General features: G+C 42.2%; 1 protein-coding gene across 1 annotated transcript; it reads left to right on the forward strand.

Moving 5' to 3' along the window:
- vwc2 (von Willebrand factor C domain containing 2) lies at window positions 1-14,851 on the forward strand (the record flags this gene model as incomplete). The annotated part of the gene is made up of 3 exons (XM_079169223.1): window positions 1-636; window positions 2,062-2,191; window positions 14,195-14,851. 3 exons carry the CDS (start codon window positions 1-3, stop codon window positions 14,344-14,346), a joined length of 918 nt encoding a protein of 305 aa, XP_079025349.1. The 3' UTR covers window positions 14,347-14,851.
- Window positions 14,852-25,416: the final 10,565 nt, after the last annotated feature.

Below are 25,416 nucleotides of genomic sequence, written 5' to 3' on the forward strand. Positions count from 1 at the left end.
ATGCTGCACTCCGTTGCCATGACAGCAGAAGTTCTCTTTGTTCTGGGGTTTCTGATTGGCGGCGCTCAGTGCAACCCTATAGCGACCTTACCGGCCAGCCGAGAACGCCTGGAAAGAGTGTTGACCCAAGCCAGGGAGGACAAACACCAGGACAAGCCGGCCCCCGAGGAGCCGCTGGGATACGGCGCTCAAATCAATGCTTTGGGCCCCAACAGGACTGCTGTGAGCCGCGCCAGGACGAACCTCAGCTCCCAGACACGAGGCTCTAAGGGCGGGAAGCCCCTGGAGCTGTGGACAGTACAGGACAGCCTGAACCAAATAGACGAGGGCCCCACTAGTGACGTCAACCTCTCCCTGGACGCCATTGACGAGTACGCCTACCCAGACTACCGGGGCAAAGGCTGCATGGATGAGAGCGGCTTTGTGTTCGCCATCGGTGAGCAGTTCACCCCGGGCCCTTCCACGTGCCCGTGCCTCTGCACGGACGAGGGTCCCCTGTGCACCAAGCCAGACTGTCCCAAGGTCCACCCCCGGTGCATTAAAGTGGACTCTAGCCAATGCTGCCCGATCTGCAAGCAGAAAAAGAACTACTGCGAGTTCCGGGGCAAGATCTACGCCTCGCTGGAAGAGTTTAAGGTGAGCCCATTAACCGCATTCACTCATTTTTTGACATGCTCAAACTTGAAAGAAGTGCTGACAGAACACTCCTGGCTGCTCGATTGAGTTTATCACAGGCACTACACAGAAACTAGTTCCCTTGCCTCACAGCATGCAAGCGAGCAGGCAGGCAGATTTATAATGGCAAAGGTCAGCACTTGTCTTTTTTTTCTATTTTCGCACATCGCCTGAATATTGCCGGAGGATGAATTTAGCGATGCCTGCCTTCAGCAGAGTGTTACCATATCCAGTTTGTTGATACAGACGATAGAGTTCCAGTTCTAGTAATGTTACAACTCCGCCGAGCACGCTGCCGTATGAGGGTGTGAAGAGACACGGAGACGCGCCGGCAAGATCTTTAATGTTTTATCTTCTGACACCTTTTTGAAAGGCTCGCCTCAGGGTAGCACAACAATCTTGGTTTTAGGTCTACATTTACCAGCACCTGAAGCTTCTCTTCATGTTCCCCAGAGTCTCAGCAGGGGGTTACAGGCTAATATGGCATTTTCCTCCCTGAACTCGCGGTGTTACTGACGCCTCAACGTCAAATCCAGCCGAGGGAGATTTAAAGAAAGCACTCCTTGCACAAGAGGCATACGTCAGCCTTTGTGGCGTGCAGTGGGGAGGAGGGTGGGGGCTGCTTTGAAACTAAGCAACAGGCAGAATTTTGTGCTTGATTGCTAAGTTCTTGGGCATTGAGTGCTGCCTCGCTCCATTTTCCACATAGAGTGCCGTGCGGAGGCGCGAGCCTCTGCAATCTACAGCAACGCTGGCGGAATTAACCTTTGCTCTCTTGTTAGGATTAAAGGTGTATGGCTTTATACAAGCGGCTGCTAAATGAAGCCTTTCACAGGGGGTGAAGGGCTGGATGTAATTCAAACTGTATACTATCAGTCCCAGCTTTTGTCCCACATTTTGTTCTATTTCCAGACCTACAGGAAGGCTCGGATAACCCATCATTTCTAATGTTTCTGTTCACGCACCAAGAAAATTGGAAGCATCTCTCTTTCCTTTCTTTCCTTTTCCATTGCTATTGATTTCTCCACATCCCCTGATTGGAAAGTGGAGTTCAATTCTCGACTCCGCTCTCTTTAAAATGAGGCATTCATTGGCGGTGAAGTTTAGAATGATGGGACTTCCCTTTAGATGTAGCTTTGTGACATTGAATCCACACTCGATTACACTGTACGAGCCAGACAGGCAGGAGTATTTGTGTGAGTGTATGTGTGTGTGTGTGTGTGTGTGTGTGTGTGTCAGAGAGACAAAGCGGTGGAAATAGAGAGACAGACACCGAGACAAACAAAGAGCCGGGCACAAAGATAATGAAGAGGAGAAGAGTCTTTGTTGTGTATGTGTGTATCCATGTATTAGGGTTTTAATTCCCATTTGTTCTCTGCTACCCAGGTGTCTCCGTGTGAGAAGTGCCGCTGTGAGCCAAGTGGGGAGGTGCTGTGCTCTGTGGCGGCCTGCCCTCAGACCGAGTGCGTGGACCCGGAGTACGAGCCGGATCAGTGCTGTCCCATCTGCAAGACTGGTGAGCGGAGCGGGCATTTCATTCAGCAACACTGCGGTGAACACTTTGTTCCGTTACAAGCGGTCTGCTAGGTGGCGGCTGCTGAATAAGCTCCACTCAGAGCAGACCATGTGTCAAATGTTTCTGCTCAAGGGCACCTCAACAGGAGTCATGAGGGCAAGGTATAGCGCGATGCTCATTTTGCCGACGCCACATGCTGCACTGCAGTGTTTGCAGTCAGATTGCACGTTTGATGTAATGAGATCTTATTAAATGAAAAGTGAGGATAATCAGTTCTGGCCTGTTTTTGTGTTGAGCTCACGTGATATTTTCAATCTTAATTCCAGTTTTATTATTGCTCAGGTTGTCTGATGTTCCAAATGTGTCGCTGCCGTCTGGTGCAGAGATTTGAGGGCCGCTCGTGTTTTTTTTCGCTGCTAGTTGTGGAAGGTTTGTGAAGCTGTTGGTTTTTGAGCCTCGGCCCGTCGGAGAAGAGGGAGTTCCACGACTCAGAGTCGATTATCTGAAGTTGTTTCGAATGATTCCAGACAGCATGTCCTAGATTATGTCCCCTTGTTTTCTTGGTGTGACTCTAATGCAACATGGCAATGTCAGCAACATTGCTTCCTTCAGCAAAAAGAATGATGACTTGCGATATGTATCTCTGACTTGGAATCTTGAAGTGGCGCCGGCTGTCTGCATGGAGACAAAATCCCATGCGATTAGAGACGAGCTGCACAGCGCGCTCCACATAAAAAAGGTTCGTTTGTATGAGCCATCTTTTAGACGACACGACTGCAAATACAATTTTCGAATAAAACTGCCAGCAAGACACTTTAATTCCAATGCTGTTTGTTGGAACTGCGCATTTAACACATTAAATGTTGAACTCAAGAGAATTACAAAATAACAGATTGTGCTAGCGGATCCACAAAAACACATTTTATCCTCAGAAGACACAAAAAACAAATATATCAAGAAGATAATCTAATTTGATGAAAAACACAGAAGGCCTTATTCAGCATATGCGATCTGCTTAATTCATTATAATTACATCCAGCATATCACATTAGTATAATTCATGTTTCATTTTTGAGTCATAAAACATTATAGACATTGACATTTGGATGTAATGAATTTTAATGTCTAGTTGTCCCACTCAAATTAAAAGTCTGTCTCAGAACCTCTAGCGACAATGAGTTGAAAGCATTGGCAGTCGTGGAGCGTTACTCACTCTATTAATATTTGACTCCTGTAATCTTGGGGAATACATGTTGCTGCTCTGTCCCCCCCCCCCCCCCCCCCCTCTTTTTGCTGTTCACCTCCTTTTTTAGACATGCACATATTGATCCTGCTGAAAGTGCTTTGTGCAGAGTTTAGGCAGTGACCCCCCCCTCCACCTTGAAGTGAAATGCGCAGTGGATCTGCTGGGTTACAGACACAGGCACATCCGTCAGATGTAGGTACAGTACAGTATGTGCATCTGGCAGTCTCCAGAAGAGCGTGCAGCTGTACTCAAAAAGTCCCACCAAATCCGCGGGCCCATTCAGCCAATAAGGATTTTCAGTTTTAAGATGACCTATTACCATAAGATTACCACATTTTACTATTCAATAAACAGAGCTCACTCTGTTTAAGACGCCAAGTTATTTGACCAAAAACTAACACTGTCTGAATAAGAAAATACTCTCTCTGTTGTTGAAGTGGCGCACTACACTGATGTTACACATTGAGACCGGTTTACTCATCATGACGAGTGTTCCGCCTGTGAAAACAGTTGCATAATTGCTTTTGTGTCTCTGTAGGAGCCTTCTAAACTCGCACGGTAAATTGAGCATGTGCAGTTTGAAATATGTGGGCTTTAACCAGGCAGAGTGTGTTTAATACGGCTGTGAAGTGGGTGAAGCCGCTGGTTCTGGACAAACAGTATTGTAACCCAACTGTAAAATCCCATTTCAAGTTTTTTTTTCTCTTCATGATATTCTCAATGTTCCTCAACACAGGAGTCTCAGGAATGGTTTTAACAGTGGTATAGGTTTGAGATATGGCCCTCATTCACTTTGTTTCTGAGAAGTCATGTTTGGCGTGGTGGACACCTCTTCATACAACATTACGCATGAGCTTTGGCCACCGCTGCTGTGGAGAAAAAGCCAGGCAGAGGCTTCTTCAATGAATTAGTTTACAAAACACGTAGTTGCTGAATTAATTCAATTAATTAAAAATTGGCCTTGAATCTTAAAGTAAATAAATGTAAGCTCCTGATTAGGGCTGGGCAATACATCCATATTATATCATGATATGAGATTAGATATCATCTTAGATTTTGGATATTGTAATTTCGTAATATGACAAAAGTGTTCCTGGTTTTGAAGGCTGCATTGCAGTAAAGTGATGTAATTTTCAGAACTTAACAGACTGTTATAGCTTTTCTGTTGTTTGCCTTTACCCACTTAGTCAATGTATCCACATTACTGATGATTCTTCATGGCGGCATGGCGTCACAGTGAGAAGGGCCAGGGTTCGATCCCCGGTCGGGGCCTTTCTGTGTGGAGTTTGCGTGTTCTCCCCGTGTTCGGGTGGCTTTCCTTTGGGTAACATTGTCTAAGTGTAAGGATTACAGATACTAGAACCCAAAAGCACAACTCGGAGACAAGAAATACAAGTTAGCTTTTTACTTCTTTTCAGGCAGGGTCAAAACCAGGAGGTCAGTCCGAACAGGCAAACAAATCCGATAAGGGGCAGGCAAAAATCCAAGGTCAAAAACAGGCAGACAGCGTCGGAACAGGCAGAACAAGAACAATAGAAAGATACGCTGGAGAACTTGGCACTAACACACAAGACAATCTGGCAGGAAACAAGTGCAAGTGAGGGGACCTAAATAGAGAGGGCTAACGAGGGAATGGGCTGCAGGTGAGATGGGTGTGGAGGACCAGGTGAGGGGAATCAGAGGTGAATGGTAGGATCTGAAATGACAGGAGAGTTACTAAACAAGCAGACAGGATGAAAACAAACTAATATGAAGGGGAATTCGTGACACTAAGCCACAATGCCAGTCAATGAAAAAAAATATTGCTCGTATTATTTCCTGACACATTAAACCTGTATGGCACTTTGCTCAAATTTAAATTCTGGTCGTACATCGTCATGCAAACTGTCAGCTTGGTCCCACGCGCCTTTGGAGTAATCTACAGGAGCACAGTGGTATTTATGAAGATGGAGAAATAGCCTTTGGCAGCATTTACACCTCATTTGCACAGCAGTCAGCCTACAGTGCTTTTAAAAGCAGCAGCAGGTGAGATTTGTATGTTGAAAATAAACACATTTTCAAGTTCGTGCCAGTTATTTAGATGTCTAATTTCTATGCCTCCTGCTGTTGTTGCCGTGTATTCAGGATAGCTGTGAATATCAGAGCTGTTAATTAAACAGAGTTGAGTATCGTAGCAGAATGTGTTGAACAACCTCTCAATGGGTAGGGAATATTTCTGGCTCTGATTTCAGGGCCGATGTGTTTGTCATGGTGTAAACAGGAAGTGTGTACACACTCCGCAATCAACAAACATCTTTGTGAGTGTCAGACTCTGCACACGGCTGGTCAACTGAAGTAAATTTGAGGTCTCTGTCTGGGAATAATCCATCAAAAACATGTCGCTTTGTAGACTTAATTGCCACATGCTTTCATTTGCACGCACTTCATTTCACACATGACTTGACACCGTAAACAACATGATGAAATGAACTACGTAGAGGATAACCTATCAAATAATTGGGAGACAGAGAAGTAAATGAGACATAAATCTAAACAAAATCTAAGATGTCCTTTTCGGCTCGTATCAATATCATCGAATTCACTTTGTCTTTTATTCATGACGCTTCTTTGCCAGGCATTACAAGATACCAAGATACTTGATTTAAATGATGAGGAGCATTGATTGTCAACTCCCATCTCGCCGCCGTTGATCATACAGCGCTCAATACGAGACAGCGCCGCAGCCATGATGAAATACTGACGATGTAAAATAAGGTTACTGGAGGCCGTCAGAGTTCCTGCTCGGGCGGTGTTGTTTGTTTTGTCCGCAGATGTTGCTTGAAGTGTAGACAGATGTTAAGACCTCCCCGATGCATCCGACATGTCACATCAAAGCCCAGCTCATTACTGGGAAATAATTAAATTCTCATCCAGATGTGAAACGCCACCAAAAAAGGGAAAGAAAACTGCATTGTGGAGTTTACGAGTGAGCATTGAAAAAGTATAAAAAGCGCAGAGAAGGAACATGAGAACAAATGAGGTGGAAGATTCAGATCTGATCAGAAAAAAATAACTCCGATTTGGTTTCTCATTCAACAAGTCATGCCGTCCCCGTTTTCCTCATTATTGATATAAATCACAAAGAGGTATTTTTAATGTTTGATTAGTCAGTCAAATATGCGCCGGCATTATCTTGGCCTTTTCAGGCATGCAAAATCAATGCTTATGGCACAGCGCCCTGTCTCAGATGTGTCATTCAGCCTGTATGCGAGGAGACACTTGGGGAAGAGCCAGGGGAGGAAGATGAAAGTGAGAGGTACCGCTAACATCCACCCCAAACAGTTGTTCATGAATATCAAAGGACAGCTGTGAATGGAGGCAGGTTCTCATCATTTTTTACTCATTATCTCAAAGCACTGGAACACATTGCATTTAAATGGTTTCATACTCCTTAAAGTTTGTGTCTGTCACTCGCTCGCCTCCATAAGTTTAATCAAGCGATGTTGATTCATGTAAAGAACTCTGATACAAGTCAAACATGATCTCTAACTACAGTATACAGTATATCTACAGTATATATTGTAGAAATACAAGTTGAAGGTGTTGGTTGTTCATTCTGAGCCAGCATCTGCTTTTGAAGCATGCTGAGCAATAAAATAAAATAAATCGATACAGGAGATGCCTCTCTCTTCGGCCACGGCTCCCCCCCTCCCTCTTGTCCTTTGCTCTTGGAGGGCATCGCCTTGGCAACGCGTGAGGAAACAAGTGGTGCTCTTCAAGGTTCCTCAGACATTAGGGTCAACACTAATCTGGTAGGGATGTAATAAACAGCCTGAACACGAGCCAAAATCACGTCAAATAGAGCAACACGAGACACGGCGGATGCCAAGAGGGATAGAGGAGTGACTCATAGAGCGCCTTTAAAGATGGAAAACATGGAAAACATGAGCGAAAGGGAAGTTGTTTATATGTATGTGAAATTGTGTCTTGTCAATTTGAAGCAGCCTCATCTCATCCTGACAACACAGAAAAGGCTTCTTTCTAATCGACTGGTCGCTAAGCCCTGCTTCCCATAGTTACTGTTGCCAAGGCTGTCAAGCTTTCCGTTCACAAAGTTTACAATAATAACAGTACGATGATAATAATAACAGTACAATAATAACAGTACGATGATAATAATAACAGTACAATGATAACAGTATGATGATAATGATAACAGCATGATAACAGCATGATGATAACAGTATAATGATAACAGCATGATGATTACAGTATAATGATAACAACATGATGATAACAGTATAATGATAATGATAACAGCATGATGATAACATTATAATAACAGCATGATGATAATGATAACAGCATGATGATAACAGTATAACGATAACAGTATGATGATAACATTATAATGATAACAGCATGATGATAACAGTATCATGATAACAGCATGATGATAACAGTATGATGATAATGATAACAGCATAATGATAATGATAACAGCAGGGTGTATTTACTATGGAATTCCCAGACAATTTTCAAACAATTAATCTTCAATTTTTAATAAATAAGTGCAGGCTTCTTGTTTAAAGTCAATGGCCGTGGATTTTCTTGGCTGAAATTGCATGTCGCTAGCAGATTTTTTCAGATCTAACTAATTTAACACTAAAACTCTGTCCGTCTCCAGCTGACTCTAATGCTTTTAGCTGCTACATACAGAATGATATGCTAAAAACGTATACTTAACTTATAAAATGTATACGGAGCTTCAGCAGAGATGGTTTGTGGAGTTTGTCGGCGTGGATGGATGGGTCGAACAAACAGACTCATTTTAACGTTACGCTTAATGTTTCACGTCACATGCGTAACAAATGTCCTTATTTTAATCCAAACCATTATCTTTAACTAAACATATCCAAGTCTTTTTGTTGTTGCTTTTTGTGTTTTGTTTCAAGTATTACAGCGTTCACAGCGTTAACCCTACTGGTTTAAGACTGCAACCGTAATCCAGGAGAAAATTTTGTCTCAAAATGTAATTAAATGTAGTTTAGTTGTATACACACGTCATTTTTAGTCTGCATCCTCTTCAGCTGATGCGTGTGCTGTGTAACATTTCACACAATGACTGTCGGCCATGATGTAATCAGGAATAATAACTAAAGCGTAATCAGTTTTTTTGTATTTTATATAAACTTGTAGGGAAAGTAGGACATTTTGCATCATTTAAAGAATTCACAAGACACACTTCCTTTTTTTTTCCATTGTTCACCTTTTGGTTTAATACATCACACAGCTTTATCTTATTATCTAAAAGTAATTTTCCATGGCTGGACTTGGAGTTATGATTACAACAGAAAAAGGTCAGCATAATGAAGGTAATAGTAAGTCACATTATGTCTTAACAATTAGAGTACTGCTGGGTCCCTAAGAGGGTTTCAGCTTTGGTCTGCTTGTTATTTTTCCTCTGAATAAAAGTAATGTTAATCTGACCAAACCCATTTTTTAAAATGTAGATATGGAGACTGACAAAACTAGACAAAAAGATCTTTGGGATTGACATCAGAGCTTTATGTAAATTGTTGATGAGGTTGAAATGAATCTCTCAGTGAAGCCTGTCACCGGGACGCCACTGAGGTGGCTGGCGCGACAGTCGTGCTTGTAGTCAGCTGGGTTGTTCAGCCGCAAAGTTTACCAGTGGGCGCAGTTGCTGGAGACAACACATGCAAACATTCGCACGAGGTGGCACTTCATTAAAAACTGCTGCTTTGATGCGAGGCCGTTCATATTTGACAGCGCGCACCCGTTTCATGCGGCATCTCCAAAAGAAATCCTTCGTATTCTTATAATCACAGTCTCACCCCGCAAAGTTCTCCCACTTCCTGTCTCCCCAAAGCAAGGTCCTTTTTATTCTGCATTTATAATGCAAATGTGCTCAAGAAATGCATTAAGATGAGTGATTTCTGCTATTCTTCTCTTTCCATTACCTTATAATGGCACTCGGCATGTTTTATACATTTCAGAAAGAAGGGGTGTGATGATCAGGATGTGTCCTCCTTTCCCTGTCCATTATCCGGCGCCGCTACGGAGCCAAAAGCCACAGGTGCTAATGGCCGTGTTTTTCACACGCTGCCCGTGCCAACTTCTAACGCACTGTAGTGACAGTTTGGGTCCAACTGTTCATGCACATGCACAGTCCATTTGTCTCTGCCTCTTGTTGAAACACTCTTGTGAAGCCTGACATGCCTATAAAAACCTCTTTCTGCCACAGAGAGCGAGAGGCAGAGAGAGAGAGAGTGATGGAGAAACGGGGATATATTATATTAATGAAGCAGTGACAAAAAGGTGGGTGTTGTATGAATGGCAGAATAATAGGGTGACAGCAATGAGTAAGCGCAGTGGCTCCGAATCTATGCGTTAATTAACACAAATGAGTGTCATGCCACCGTGAGTGATGGGCTGTGGGTTAATCCCAGCTCCAGGAGGAAGCTCTTTTGATTTATTTTGTAAAGTGCATGGTTATTTTTCCACATTTTTTCCTCCCCTAGCATATCCTCGATATATGCGTCTTTTATTTGGAGACACTGTGTTCTAAATGTCGCTAATGATGATGAATCAGTAGCGACAGCAACCGGAGTTGTTATTCAGATAGGGTGTGTGCGTGTTCATCTGAAGACTTATAAATGCGTCGGGGTTGACATTTTGACAGGCCTCTGCAAACTGTTCCCATTGATTGATGTGCCTGCACGCTCCCTCTGCTTGCTGCCGTCCAATAAACTGCGGCGGCTGCAGCGGAAAGACTCCCCATTTATCAGCATCTTAATTACACAACACAGTGGCTCAAGACCTTGTTAGTCCGAGGAAAATAAGCATTGTTATGCTATACCTGATGTTGTGGAAGCAATTCCCACAGTCTTTATATTTTGCAATGCAGTTTGAGAGATAATGGATGATTTATGAGCTCTTTTTTTTCCCGGACAGAGGCCCTCTCACGAGACAAAAGTCTTCACATCTAGTACCAAAGCATATTGTTGGTGATACAAGGAGGACATTCACGTTTAGTATTGTTGGCTTGGCAAGTGGATCTTTTATACTCGCAAAGCCAGGTTTCTGGGGTAGTTACGTTTTTTTTTACCATGGAACTGGTTGGCTTAGTTCTTATCAACCACCTTAAACCAAAGCTCCGCTATAACAAAGATGACGCCGCATTAGGCCTATAAGTTCCGGCCATTGGTTTGAAATGGTAAACACTTCCTTAATAGACTCAGGGCCTGCAGCTAGTCTCCTAAAGGTACGGGGCAGTGGTGAAACCCATGTGACACAGATACAGGAAACTGACTCTCAGTGGGCAATCTCCTTTCTGAACTGTCTCTGCTTCAACATCAACATTTCCATTAGTTAGATCCAATTTCCTGCAAAATGATAAAAAAAAAGAACAGTCCCTTGGGGTGCACTTCAGAACTACATTAAAGTATTGTGTAATAGTGCTTAATTCTTTTTTTTTGCACACTCTGTACATCCCACTCTGTACATTCCAACCTTGAAGTTATATATGTACTTGTGGTGTAACCAATCTATGAAGTGTGGAACAAAGTGCCATTAAATACCTCTCAATATGGAATGACATTTGTGAGTGTAGAGAAAACTTGAGTTAAATGTGCGAATCCCAGAACAAGGCAGTGAAGGATATAATCATGTGAATCGAATCCTTGAGAATTCAGCGTAATCACCCTGTTCCCAGGATGCATCTCTTTCTTGATGAGAGCGCGGTCTTCTAGCATGAAAATTCTCCTCCAATAAACCATGAGTGGTGATCTGAAGGGCATGGTAATGATGGCCAATGAAAAAAAGCTATTTTGATAAGCAGATAAACATATATTGTGCTGATTCGTGGCAGATATGAGGGGAAAATATCAGAAACTGCTAATTCATACAATTTATGTTAAATGTGATCAGCATTGGTTTAATACTGAATTAGATCATATCAGAAATGGCCACTGACACCAGGAGAAGCATGTTCACAAGTCTTTTTTTTAAAACCTTTTCAAAAAAACTCTGCCTCTTACTATTTTGGGAAACTAATAGTGAATGCTAAGACGCGAGAGCCTATTTCCCACTGAGATGAAATGAAAGGCGGCGCATTTGGTCTCCGGTGTTCGTTCTCCTCTTTGACTACCTGCACTCAAGTTTGCTGGGATGTCATGAAACTTATCTTAAAGAAACAAGATAAGATGACTCACAGCACTGAACTCCATATGGGAATGTGGTCATTGCAACAGACATGGCAACTAAAAGTAACAGTAAAACAAGAACTGAAGTCCTGTCCTACTTTCCAACTAGCTTGTGTCCCATTGGCCTTCGTTCCACAATGTATTCTCGTAGAACATTTGTGTCTTTGTGGAAAGCTGAAATATTCAGCTGGGTAAATCTGCTCGATTCCTTTTATATTTTGGAAACAAATAGACATATATATGTAACTTAATATCTGTTCTAGCTAATAAAATGTTACCACTTTATCGGGTCTTCGACTAAAATAGAAACATCAAAACCTTATTATGTAACTATTACAAAATAACAATATAAAATATTCAGCATTTTAGCCGTCACCATCTTGTTTTTTTTGCAACTAGAAGTGACACAAGAGGGTGAACAATGAATGCTGAATAAGACATTTATAGTTATCCTTCATGAACCGAAAAAAAACATGGTCAAAGGGTTAAAGTTAGCTAGGTTTCCCAAATTCCTTGTATGTGTAATAAATTGTTTCTGAAACAATAAACTTTGAGGAAAGAAGTTTGTCTTTAAAGTATTTATTCTCTGGCCAGAGTAGGCTTTCATCGTCATACAGACTACAGCGCAGTCTGCATTTAATCCAGTGTCTCTCTTGTATCTAAGCATCTCAGCACACAGGGTGGGGGAACATCAGGTATTTACATTAGAACTGATCAGCAGTTTCAAGCTCCCCATTGACCCCTCCAGTCATCCACCCAGTACTAGCAAAGAGACAATTCTCCATCACAGTCGTTTTAAGTTTCCAACAGAATGTTCAGAGAAAAACACATTTTATTGCTTCATGCATTACTAGAATACTTAATTATATTTTATTCCTTCACCATAGCAACATATGCTCGTTTCATTTTGCCGCTCTGCCACTTCGTCTGACAGTTCTTTTGTTTTTCCAGCGCCGTCCAGAAGGTGTCCACCTGATTCCATGTGAATGCAGCATAACAAGCTCACTGTACGGCAACTGTAGTTATTAGTAAGGGCACTAATCTTTTTAGCTTGAGTCGTTAGTTAGCAGCTACTTTTAATTATCCAGAAATACTCTTCATCAGTAATGTCGCTTACACAGCAATCCCCAGTGCTGACATTAGCTAATATTAGCCAGTTAGGCTAACGGTCACACTAGAAGAAGTAGCAGCAAAAGAAAAAAAAAACTAAGAGTGTATATTTGGGTTGAAGGGTGTGTTTCACCGTTTATGAACTAGCTGCCTCCAATCTGTCATTTTTCATAGATTTTATGACTCAATCATTTTGTTATGACGGGTTATGAAGTGCACATTAAGGAAAAAGTGTCCCCTGGCTCTTAGTGAATGTGAAATAAAACATTTGCAATAATACTGTTAGTCTGGGTCCAAACATTGATTCACAGGCTTTGTATCCTGATGTGTACCAGGTTTATTGACAATAAAAGAAATAAAGCAAGAATTTCTATTCACAAAGCTGCAGAACTTGCAGGTTGTTGTATTTCATATTTTACAAGCGTCCAAACTGACAAGGAGGGCTGTAAATTCATGGATTTCAAAATGATTGGGATCCTTCGAGCAGCACAAAGGAATGTGACTTTCAGTTGTGTTTTGTCCTTAAAGTGCATTTTTACACATTGAACAGTGTCCTTGGTGGGTCTAGTCGCAGAACAATAACACAGGCGAGTGAAACCTCAATGACACAGGTACACCAACATGAGGATGATCTTTCTGGTCTCCATATCCGCACGCAACTTTGAACCATCAAGCTGCTGTTGCGTTAGTTTGATCAGAGCACAGTTACCAACCAACCGAAAGCCTCGCATTTTCAGTGCTCAGAGTCTGACCTCAATAATGTGACATGTTGCTGACAACACAAAAGAAATGCATTGAATATATATATATAAGCCCAATTTGAGAGTCCATTTTGTAGAGTGGTGCAGGAATGAGTCCTAAATCCCGGAAATGAGTTAGTATATTTGTACTTCCTGTTCCCACGTCTCGAAGTCAGAGGTTTTTTAAATGGGTTTTTGGTTATATGCCTGAAATAAGGTCTGTTGTTAACACAAGCTTCAGAGATTTCAACGTTTTGTTCTATGACATAAAACAGTCACTAAATACCCCTCTCATGAATTTTGAAGCCTTTAAAAAGGCGGTTGCTAACAAGCGGCTAAATGAGACGACGTGATCATGCAGACCAGTCCGCCCTCAGAGCCTTGTTGTGTATACTCACGCTCATTAGACCGTGGTTAGTTGGTTTATTGCCTAACATTAGCTTTATACTGCCGATTGCATTTGTGAACATTATCTGGCCAAACTAAACATGGAAGTGTCATAAACGTTTGTTTGGCTTATTTTCTGCAATAATCCAAAATCCAATGGAAATATCCCGTTGGCTTTTTGCGGAGGGAACCAGTGCGATGCTAACTTCTGGGGCTGGCCTACAAAAATACACCATCCCTGCACCACTGTATTATAAGGCTTGTTTTCCGTGTTGCTCCATACTTCCCCTTGTTTTTCTTGTACCACCTACAGGGCCAAATTGCTACGCGGACACAACAGTAATACCGGCCGGCCGAGAGGTGAAGATCGATGAGTGTACAATCTGCTACTGCACATACGAGGAGGGCACATGGCAGATTGAGCGCCAGGCCACCTGCAGTAAGAACGAGTGCCAGCGGAGCTAGAGACTGGCACGGTCAGAGGGGACATTGGCACGCAACACCAGCGCCAATACGCATGTGGACTCTCGGGCCTTCCGCGCTGTCTACCGGACGTCAGGGTCGGACAGCAGCCCTCGAGTTTTCAGCATTTATAGTCACTCCTGTATTACTGAGAAAAAAAAGCTTTTATGAAAGTTTATAATCCACACAAAGAATATCTATTTATCTATGTATTAAATTATTTATGAATATCCACAAATATAGGAGTCATTAATGCTGAAGTAGTGAACTACTATTTTTTATAGCCTCTGCATTTTATTAAGCAATGTATTGGACCAGAGGTCAATAAAACAGAATGTATAGAACACACACAGCTGTCTTTGGAGGTGAAAACCTCAGTGTCTCGACATCTGGTGTCACCCGACAAAATCCTGACACCTGCCCCTCTCCCACCAAAGTGCAGACTAGACGATGTGCGATCCATTTGCTGTGTAGGACGATCAAGTGCAGAGTTAAAAACAGAAGGAAATTCAAGAGGACTTTTGACTGTTTCCTGATTTCTTTTATCTTTTTTGGATGTTCAAAAGTGTTTTGATTTGAAAGTGCTTTTTTGTATTTCTCTCGGTGCCGTGTGTTCATGTTTCAAATAAACGTCAGTCTGGGCTCTGTAAATGCTCCAATGGTACATTTCAGCTGGAGGTCTTCATGTTTCTGCTGTGGTGGTGGGTGGTGTTTTACATTTAAAAACTTCCAACTGAATGGAAATGTTCGCAATTTCACTTCGACAAATGAAGTTGAGATGGAACGATCAACCCAATTTAGTGTTCCAGATATCACAGGTAACCTTCGAGCAAATCCTCTCTTTAAATCAAAGCATATATTATTAATTCTTTTCTTTAGGCTCCACATAAATATTTAACGAGTTGGAAAGTCATTTGGTGATGCCGTAGTTTAACTTTCAATGTCTAAAAGCATCACAGCATAAACAAAGAGAGTTTGGAATACAGAGTCTCAATAGTTGCCTCTGCATCTTAACTCCATTAATAAAAGCCAGACTGGACACTCCGATGTCATTGATCCCAATTTGCTTCCAAAATTTTGAAATTGAAAGGTCATAAGACTTGCAGCATATTTTCCATGTCTTCATCTTCAATTTGAGGATGACGAGTAATGAATGCGTGTATCTGGCAGAGCCACGGGGCCCATCGACCGGCAGATCAAAATGACGATTAATAATTGAAGTTCAGGTTATGAACACTGAAGGGCAGACTGTGATGAATGGATGCAGATGTTGTGTATCTCTTCCTGTCCTCTTTTGCATTTGCAGCGCGGCGCTCTCTGTGTCACCCTTTTTCAATGTGTGCCGGCCTCTCCGCAAAACTCTTTAATCGAGGGGTTGCCAGACAACGATGTTGCATCTCCAGCAGTGAGACGTGCCTGTCAGCCAGCCAGCTGGATCGAGGTAAATAAGCCTAAATGCATGTAGAAGCTACGTAACAGGCTTCTCTCAGAGCAGTGGGGGAGCGGCGGCACAGATCTATTAAGGTTCTCTGGACAGCCTTAACTCCTCTTCTTCTACGACCGCAAAGGTCCTCTCAAACCAAAACCTCATTCGTTCATAGAAAACAGGACTTGTGCATACAAGCGGTAAATAATTGTGGGATTTTTCGCTCCCATTCCCCAGTCCTCAATACGAAGTGCTCATTTTTATGTGCCTCCCCCCCTCAATGTCTTTCTATTTAGAGGAATTACCGCAGTGTCGTGTCTATTCTTTCATTTTACAAGATAATGTTCCTTTACGTCTGATTGCCCAAAGCAGCTTACCTGCTGCGTCTCAGCCAGTGAAGTAATGACTCTGACCAGGGATGTTATCTATCGCCCCTATCTGCTCTATCCAGGTCATTAACATTCACAATTGGCTTCAGATCAGTTCATATTCCAGCAGTTATTCAAGATCAATTCTGTATATGACTGCATAGAAGAAAGTGGTGATTAAAACTTTCTATAGAGTCTACTCATCACAACAGAGGCTGGGTCTTTTACTTTGAAATACAATTCCCAGAGTGGTACGCATCTAAACTCCTTCGAAGACAGGCCATTAATTGGACACATCTGTTGGAGAAACCCATAAGAGATTAGCTTGGTCTCCCCAATGCCGTAACTATGTAATTAGGCCCCTGCCCTGTTCTGGACAATGCACACTGCTGCAATGAGATGAGATGTGTGCTCATAATACAGTAAGTGATGAAATTCATTATTCATCTACAGCAATCGGCCAGCTTTGTAATTTGAAATTAAAGCATCATAAATTTTGAGAAGCACAGAACTCTTGCCCGCAAAAGAAAGTTGACAGCTTCGTCAGCACACGGCTTACTTTTAATGACTCACTAAGATAAAGGCACCAATTCAAATATCCTCCAGAATTACGGTCTCTTGTTGGAACCACAAGGACAAATGGAACGGTGAAGATTGTAAGTGTCTGACATTATGGAAAGGACCTTAAAGAGTGATGCGATCAAACCGTCCCCCCCACTGTGGCCATGTTCGTAATCGCATACTAACATACCATATATACTACAAATGATGGAAAGTTAAGTACTATATTATGACCCTTGAACTTACTGCCCCACAATGCATTGCTTGCATCTGCATCTGGGTGGCAGGCTAAACGCTTTTTTTTTACGTTTCAACATGTTTTCCAGACCAGAGAATAACTGTTTGGATTCCTAATATGAGGTCAGTTTTACCAAATGACGCCTGAAATTTGCTGCGGCATTTTCAGAGATGATGAACATTGTAAACACTTACACCTGACGGAGTTATTAGTGTTATCAGGGTGAGCTTGTTAACAGTAGCATAGCCTCAGAGGTGCTGGCATGGTTGTCACGAAAATGATACGCTGTGGTCTGTAACAGACATGGACATTCTGTTGGGCTAGCCAAAACATTTCCCACCTCTTCCATCTTTTACACTTTAGTCAATTTCACACTGAGCAGATGAAAAAGTATAAAAAACGTATAAGGAAAAAACTCAGTCCACTTAAAAAATACAAGAATGTGGCTCCGGACGGGAATTAAATTACAGGAGGACCAGCTAGTTCACCATAAAACAGTAGGAAATTGTCGCTGCAATTATTGCGAGGTGAAATATGACCAAAGTACTAACTCCTGGCAGGATTAATATCCCTGACCAGGGCAGGTGATGTAAAGATCTTCCCACCTTCCCCAGAGAAATTAATCCAGTAGAAATGGGGATTCAGTCTTGTTACACCAATCTCTGGTGTCAAATTCTTTAGAAAAAGCAACGCTGAAATGTTTTCTCTAGACGCTTTAGAAACCTATTTTGTTTTTCACGGTATGTTAGCTGTAATGTGTTTTTCCTGTTTGACCTTATTTTGTGTCACTCATATTACAAATCTTCACAGACAAAAGGATGAGGAAGTTTGTTTCTGCTGGTGTCACATCAGCACTGTCCTTGATTCTGCAGGGTATTGATGACAGCAACTTTGAAAAATAAAGACGTGGCTGAAGTGATGAATATAGGAATATATATATATATATATATTTTTGTGATCAGTCACATCATTTAGTAGCAGAATTGGAGCATGAACATAACAATAACAGCTCCAAGGACATGAACTTGACAGCTAAAAGAGGACTCGGCCCAATGCCACTCAGCCATTGCTATATGATAAGCACGAAATGTAATCCATTGGTAGTACATGGACGTCCCCCCCCCCTTATCTTTCATGGTGGACACAAATTAAACCCTTTCATGTGACTATGCAACTGTAAGAGCTAGTAACGCAGTATTTAATATCAACAAAGACCACTCATGGTGGGCGGGACGGGTCCAACAGACACAGGACTTTCAGCCATGAGACCGGTGTTGGACACCTCGTGTCCCTGAAGTGCTGCTGTGGTTTTGATGCCTAAACCTAACTTTCATTTTGTAACCTAATGTCCCGAGAAATAATTCATTCCGAGCGTCACGAAAAAGAAAACTGACAATTTGTGTACACCAAACCAATAAATTGCATTTCGTGACTATTTCACAAACGGCTGGGAGACTGTGTTGATATGGTTGAGGTTGAAAAACATATTGAATCTACAGCCATGTTTTCAACAGTTCAATAATAATAATAATCAATATTGTCTCAGTGTACCTGCTGCCAATTTTACCACCAAAATATTATCAATTAAATAAGAACTGGGGAAACATCCAATATTTTGAATAAAGTAACAAAGCACTTTCTCACTGTGCATGCAACTTGTCTGGGTTTAGATGACAAATAACACGAAGTAACCATATAAAGGGAAACATTCAAAAGTTGCTTTTGAAAGGAAATGGCACATTGGAGAGTGAGAGTGAAGCCCTCAGCTAGAAGAAGACTATATTATTTAAATGCCAAACGATCTTATCTCACCAGCCAAAAGGAAAACAACTTTTGTGACATGGTTGTATTTGTTGCTTCATAAATTACGCCAGCTGGCACTATAGCTATTAGCATGTGTGATGTTAAAATAGGGTCTCACCAGCAAATACCAGGTGTCTGCTTCAATTACAAACAAGTAATGTAAAGTTGAACATGACCCGTTCGTGTGCTGAGCAATGTGGTGGAAACAGAGACATTATCAGCTGAACTATTTATACGTTACCGTTGCTAGTTATGCTGAAAATGCTGAAACATTCATGCGTTTTTATACATTTCAACTTATATGCCAACCTAAGGCTATCAACAAAAAAACAACATTAAAGATTTATCAGGATAGTTCGACATCAAGCAGAAGTCTTGTAAAAAATGTTCAAGTCATCTCTTCAGTTGAAGGGAAACCTTTTATGGGCTTCTTTTCAGGATTAATGCGATTCACGCTGTGTGCACTAGAGTAGAGCGCTTTGAGTGGTCAGAAGACTAGAAAGGAGCTTAATCAATGCAAGTCCGTTTAGCATATAAACTGACTTTAAGTGACGAAGAGAAGCTCTCCACAGAGAGAGGCTGAGACAAAGAAAGGCTCAACGTCAGATTACATCACACTGCATTCATATTGCTTGTTCTATAAGTATTTTACTCACGGTTTCATTTGCTTCAGGATGTAAGATCGTACGACTGAGAAAGTATTCAGAAAAGGACAGACTAATTACTGACTTTTTTGTCCATAGCTGATGTATTTTTATCAATATGTAGCATTTTGGATTGCTGACACATCCGTCCCTGTTTTGATACGTTTCTCAGCCAGTAAGTTATTGAAACCCATGTAATTAGTTAACTACACACGCTTGAGGGAAGATACTATGATGAATATTTCCAATTCCTCCAAAACCTGATAAAAGTCCTTTATTGCACTGGGTGGAATTTGAAAAGCCCCATTGAGTCTCCTGAAACGATAATAAGTCAATGTTATGTCACACTACGGTGCAAAATGTAGAACACGGTGAGATGTCGAGACTTTATATGAACGTTTTTACAGCAAAACACTTCAGTGCCAACTACAGTCTAAAGTTTTGAGAGCACAGGTTTCTTTTCCCCCATGGTTTCACATTTACGAGTGTAAGCCTGCGTCGACGGCCCGATCAGTCTGCAATCTTATGAAATGCATTAAACGCTTTGTGAGACAATGATTTGACGGGGGTGAAAACGGTCCATAAGAAAGGGAAATAAGCAAAGAGTCAAAGTGCAGTTCACCTGCCTGCATCTATAGCAGGCAACGTTGGGGAACTTTGATTAATAATAGTCTTCAGAAAGCAGCTCATCTAATACGGATACACGAAGAATTCCCTTTCTCACAATGCCGGGCTGATCCACCTTCATGGGCTTCTCACTTAATAGAGGTGAAGAACTATGTAGGACTTTGTTTTTTGTTGCACACGTACCTTCAAACAGGACGAGCGAGATGACGGCTGAAGGTTATGAATATTTAATGTCACATTTGCAGCATTTATTTCAATTTCAGAGGGAGCACTGAGCTTTTAACCGGAATCACTTTGAATAAAAGAAGGCTTGTTATCTGTAAGTGCATTTAGGCTTTCTGCTTAATATGGGGCTGTTATCAACAGCGCAGTTCATTAGTAGATTTGCAATTCTTCTGTGAGCGAGCTGGGCCCTTTGAATTTCTGCTTTGAGACTACAGAGTGAATCCTAGCCCTCTGTTTTCTGCTTTTATTCTACTGTTCTCAACAATAATTTCACTGGACAGCTGCTAAAAGCTGGTAAAATGCTTTGAGAATTCTATTTGTACCTTCTGAAAGGGTTTCTAAGCGCATCACCTCAAATCCATTAAATCCAGCTTTGAATCTCTTGACAGTTCCGCGAGTCAGCCTTGGAGCCACATGTAACGTTGCCATGTGATTACGACGCTCCTTGATCAATCTGAGTGAATCACTTCAGGATTGAGCGCCTAAGTCTCCAGAGTCTCTGGCCTGAAATTGTCCTTTATAGATTTGGTATTATATCTCCAGCACTCCTCCTCTGCCATTAGCCAGACTTTCACATTTTCAATTTCACCTCTCTGCCTTGTGCTTGCCTCCAGATGAGGGTGACGCTGTTGAATTGTCTCCCCATTCCTACATCTGGGGAGCAAATCTCACAAAGTGACAGCTATGCTTAGATTACCGGGTTTTAGAAGGACAGGATACCTAACCTGGTATTTGTATTAGAGTTAAGGGGTAATCTAAGCCTTGGAGAAAGCAAATCCCCTATTTTCTCTAAATGACATGGGCTAGATAGGTGACTGCAGCTTCAATCTGATCCTATCCATCACAGGTTGTTATGGGCCAGGTAGGTGAGTCATACTGCTTAGAGCATCTTGGAGGACAGCGTCTCAGCATTTCATCCACAGCAGACAGCCTACGCCAATGTGACCTGCTTGCTGAACACTTTTCAAGGGAGGCTCAATTCAGCAGAGCGCTGCTGAGCAACGCACATCTGCATAAGTTGCTGTCAGACGGGAGATAGTATTGTGGATTGTTAGGTTATCATAAAGTGAGCAGCTTTTGTGTCGGCCTTGTTGAATACCAAGTGTTTGTATTTGCAACACAGCGTCCATCCTGGGGTATTCTTTTTTTACTCTTTTTTTCCACGGCCCTTGTATGGTAATTCATCATCCAGGTATTGAGACATACTGTGAGACTGCCTGGTGGCTCACACGCTGCTGCAGACACCCATGGGATATTTTGTGCATGAAAACTATAGGGAAGACAGACGTCAATGCAAACAAGCTAGCAGAATTAGTTTCCTTGCTTTTTTTGCCCTCCCAAAGAACATAAAAAGCCCTGTGGGCAGAGAGGAAATGGAGGTTCAGACCGTTGGCCACCACTCTGTGGTTTCTTTACTGTGTTTTAGCCTCAAAAGCAGGTAATTTCACTTTGGTCAGAGGGAATGGAAACAGCCTAGGTGGGCAACACGGTGGCGGTTTAATAATGGAAACCAAGGTCTCGGGGGACAAGTCCATCTTTCTGAGCAACAGAGAAAGTCCATTACCCTCAGTGTTTCCTTACCTAATGCAATGTCTTATTTGTAATTGAAAATCAGAGGTGTATTATTGCGCACCGATCAAACAGCACATACGTGGAGTGGTGTAAGCCACCTGACAGCACGCCACAGAGCCACAGAAATCCCTAAATGATCTAAAACGGTGGTGGCCAACCTTTTATTCTGCCACCCCACATCTCTATCAGAAAAGCTCAAGTACCCCTTCATCATTTTAGTTTTAGCTAAAATTGTATTTTTCTACTGTTCATCCATTACTTTTAGCTGACGGTTTCTATTTTTTCCATTACTTTCAGCTAACTGTTTCGGTTCCACCATTACAATAAGCTATCTCAACTCATTTAAATGTTTGATATGTTACATTATAAACTTTTCACAAACCTCGTGAAACTGCATGAGTACCCCGGGTTGGGAATCAAAGATTCTAAACCTTTGTCATTTGCGTGACTTGCTTGTCTTTTAAACAGCGCTTGTGTTCATTTGCATTTATCTTTGGATCATTATTTCTTCCCTTTCACACTTAATAGTCCTCTATTTGTAGAAGCTCATGGGTGTTCTTCCTTGTAATCTAATTAATTACTATAATGATGTGAGACCTGAATGGGTTACTCACTGTACAGTAACAGCCCCCCCCCCCCCCCACACACACACACACACACACACACACACACACACCAGTTGTCTCCTGTTGTACTGTCCCCGTCTTCTTTTCAAGAAAGACAGGGACTGTTATCCCAACTCAGGATTTACAGCTGCTTGTATATCTGCTGTTGTCAACATATTCATCACAGAAAGTGACATTTCATTATGCCGACTCTCCCCAGGGGAAAGTTAACATTAAACATCATGCTCATGCGGCATCATGATAGCCCGGAGGGTGCTTTGCGGGGGAAGAGTGTGTGTGAAAACTTCCATATTAAAAGCATAATAAAAACGAGCAGACTTTTTCACTCCCACCACCCTCATGAAAAATGTACAGCGGCATATTCATTACTTCATTGAGCTAAGTGAGTGTGACAAGCGGAGAGCTGCAGCAACCGAGGGCCGGGAAGCAGCACCACAATGAAGCCCTCGGCCAGTCTCCGAGGACACGGCTACCCCCGCCGCTCGTGGGGGCTTCATCTCGGCACTCTGTTCGGATTGTGTCCGAACGGTTGAGGGTTCCGCACACGGGCATGAGACAGAGTTCACTCAGGCCAATTTGTCCTCTAATCTAATGCATGCATGGTCATCGGGGCGCGAATCAATTCACTGCCTTTTCAGTGGGATGAATATGACCCATGAGCTACGACTTAAGACCCTTATGCTATAAATGTGATCGTGCATTTTCATCAGTTTACCAGACATACGCACATAATCCCAGAAGTGGTATGCATTAGGCTAAGCGTCAGACATGGATTAGGTTCTTTGTTGTGAACTGGATTGTAGGCTACACCGTGCATACAAAGAGACGGATTTACGCGGGTGTGACTTTCATGAGATATAGCCCCAAAGATATCTGCAGACGCCTAATGCATCAAAACTGGATACGCAAATGACATGAACAACTGCAAACAATAACAACAGTCTGTCATCTGTTTATTTACTTGATTCCCTAGCGCAGTTTGCAATGAAGGATGCTGTCTGTCTACATTTTGGAGCGTCCTCTGCACTCTTGGATGATCCCTCCCCCCCCCCCCCCCCGTAGCCAAAACTCCCCCCGGCTCTGCCTGTCTGATCCCGAGGTGTCATGCCGGGTCACCCTCAGCCCCCCGTTGTCTGATTACCAAAAATAATGCCCTGCCCAGAGCACATCAGCCCATATTGTCTTCAGCCACAACACTACAATTCTGACTTTGCTTTGATGACCCTCTGCAGCAGCACCAGCAGCAGCAACAATGCCTCTTAATCCAGAGCAACAGTTTCCCTCAGATGAATGCAGCCTGAACAAATTAATGGCTGCTGCACTGTAGCACGGGACCTAGCACCATGGGCAAAATGTGCGACTTAAATAATTTCTGAGGCTGTGGAGGAGTCTGGAGAAAGGCAGACACGCTGACTAATAAGACGGTATTCAGTAACAAGGGCTGCTCCGATGGTAATGACTCCTCACTGCGGAAATATCTGATTTCCTGCGAAAAATACGGTCATCTCAGGCTGGTATTCCAAATGAAACAACATAAAAAAAAAAAACTTGAAATAATTGGGATACAAAGCATTGTGTGAATATAATATTGTGTAGTGAGGAATTACTGATATGGGAAGAATTAATGGGCTCCAAATGTAATAAATCATGTGGACCCCTGGACCTATACAACCTCATCCATAAGAAATGTGTGAATGTAAAATCAGCACAGATCTCATTAGACATAAGACTGATGCTTTTTTTTCCCCCTTTCTTTTTATCTGGAGAGCTCACATAAGATCTCACAAGTGTCATTTGTGCTCTCCTTTTGTGGAGGAACATTGTGTGGGAGCCGGGCATATTCACCACTCAGTTATCAGAATAACTCTAATTAGGCTATTTTTAACACATCCTTTTAAACTGCTCTGGGGTGTTTACATTTGCTAATGACAGCCTGAGTGAAAATCATCTATCAGCAAGCATCACCATCACCGCCACTGACACATTAACATGGATCCTCTCCCAAGAAAAACGCCACCTTGCCAGGGTGCGTCCACTATTCATATAAAGCATGCATATGCATCTCTAATATGTGCACCTAAACAGTATATTTATGTGGAATGTTTACATTTGCACAGTACACGTCAGACAACCCAAGCAAACTAATTAATAGGCACTGAGGCTTTTTTGCTCCAGTAAATACAAGACAGCTCTTTCAAGCCAGTGCATTCGCCAGATTACAGCGTTTGTAAAAACACCTTTTTTACATGCCTGTGATTTACATAATTTTCATTTAGTTTACCGTCAAATTAAAAAGCACAGCTTGCATTTGAAGTCGACTAACTCCACTCCTGGTTGTTGTTTAGCCGGCATGCACAGAAGAAAAATCATTTTAATATTTCTTCAGGGACGTAAAATGTGCCTGAGGTCTTCAGCATTGGCTTTATGGTCACCTTGTTGTGCTATAATAGTATATTTAATCGTCTAATTTATCATCATCATTGCAAAAGGGACTTGTATTTTTTCTGTGATATTTGTGGACTGTCATTTAATTCAGGGGGGGGGCAGGACGCATACACAGGCCTGTTTTGTGGCGTTGTCATCTGATAACGCCGGCTCTATTGCTCCATCTAGTGGTCTTTTGGAGGAGAAGCAGACAACCGCTATCTTCTATAGAAACAATCTTTTTCTTCTTCAAGAAGATATACAATTCATAACGCATCACAAGAAGTAATGTAGCATTCTCTCGGGAGGGTCAGGTCAGTAAACCCTGAGGCGGGGCCGAGCCTTCTCATTATTATTTGCCACCAAAACACATTAGAGCGCAGTAAGGGACAATAGGGGTCCCTGACGCCTAACAAAACATTTTTATTTGGTCCGTGTGATAAATTGTTGTGAGTTGCCAGAATCAGCAGCTCGGAGGAAACATTATTTGTCACGAATGCTCCCCCTGAATTATTGGGCTATGGCATCCAAAATAGATACTAGGGGGATGTTTATTAGA

This window comes from Pholis gunnellus (assembly GCF_910591455.1).
Source record: "Pholis gunnellus genome assembly, chromosome: 11".
Taxonomy (NCBI): Eukaryota; Metazoa; Chordata; class Actinopteri; order Perciformes; family Pholidae; genus Pholis; species Pholis gunnellus.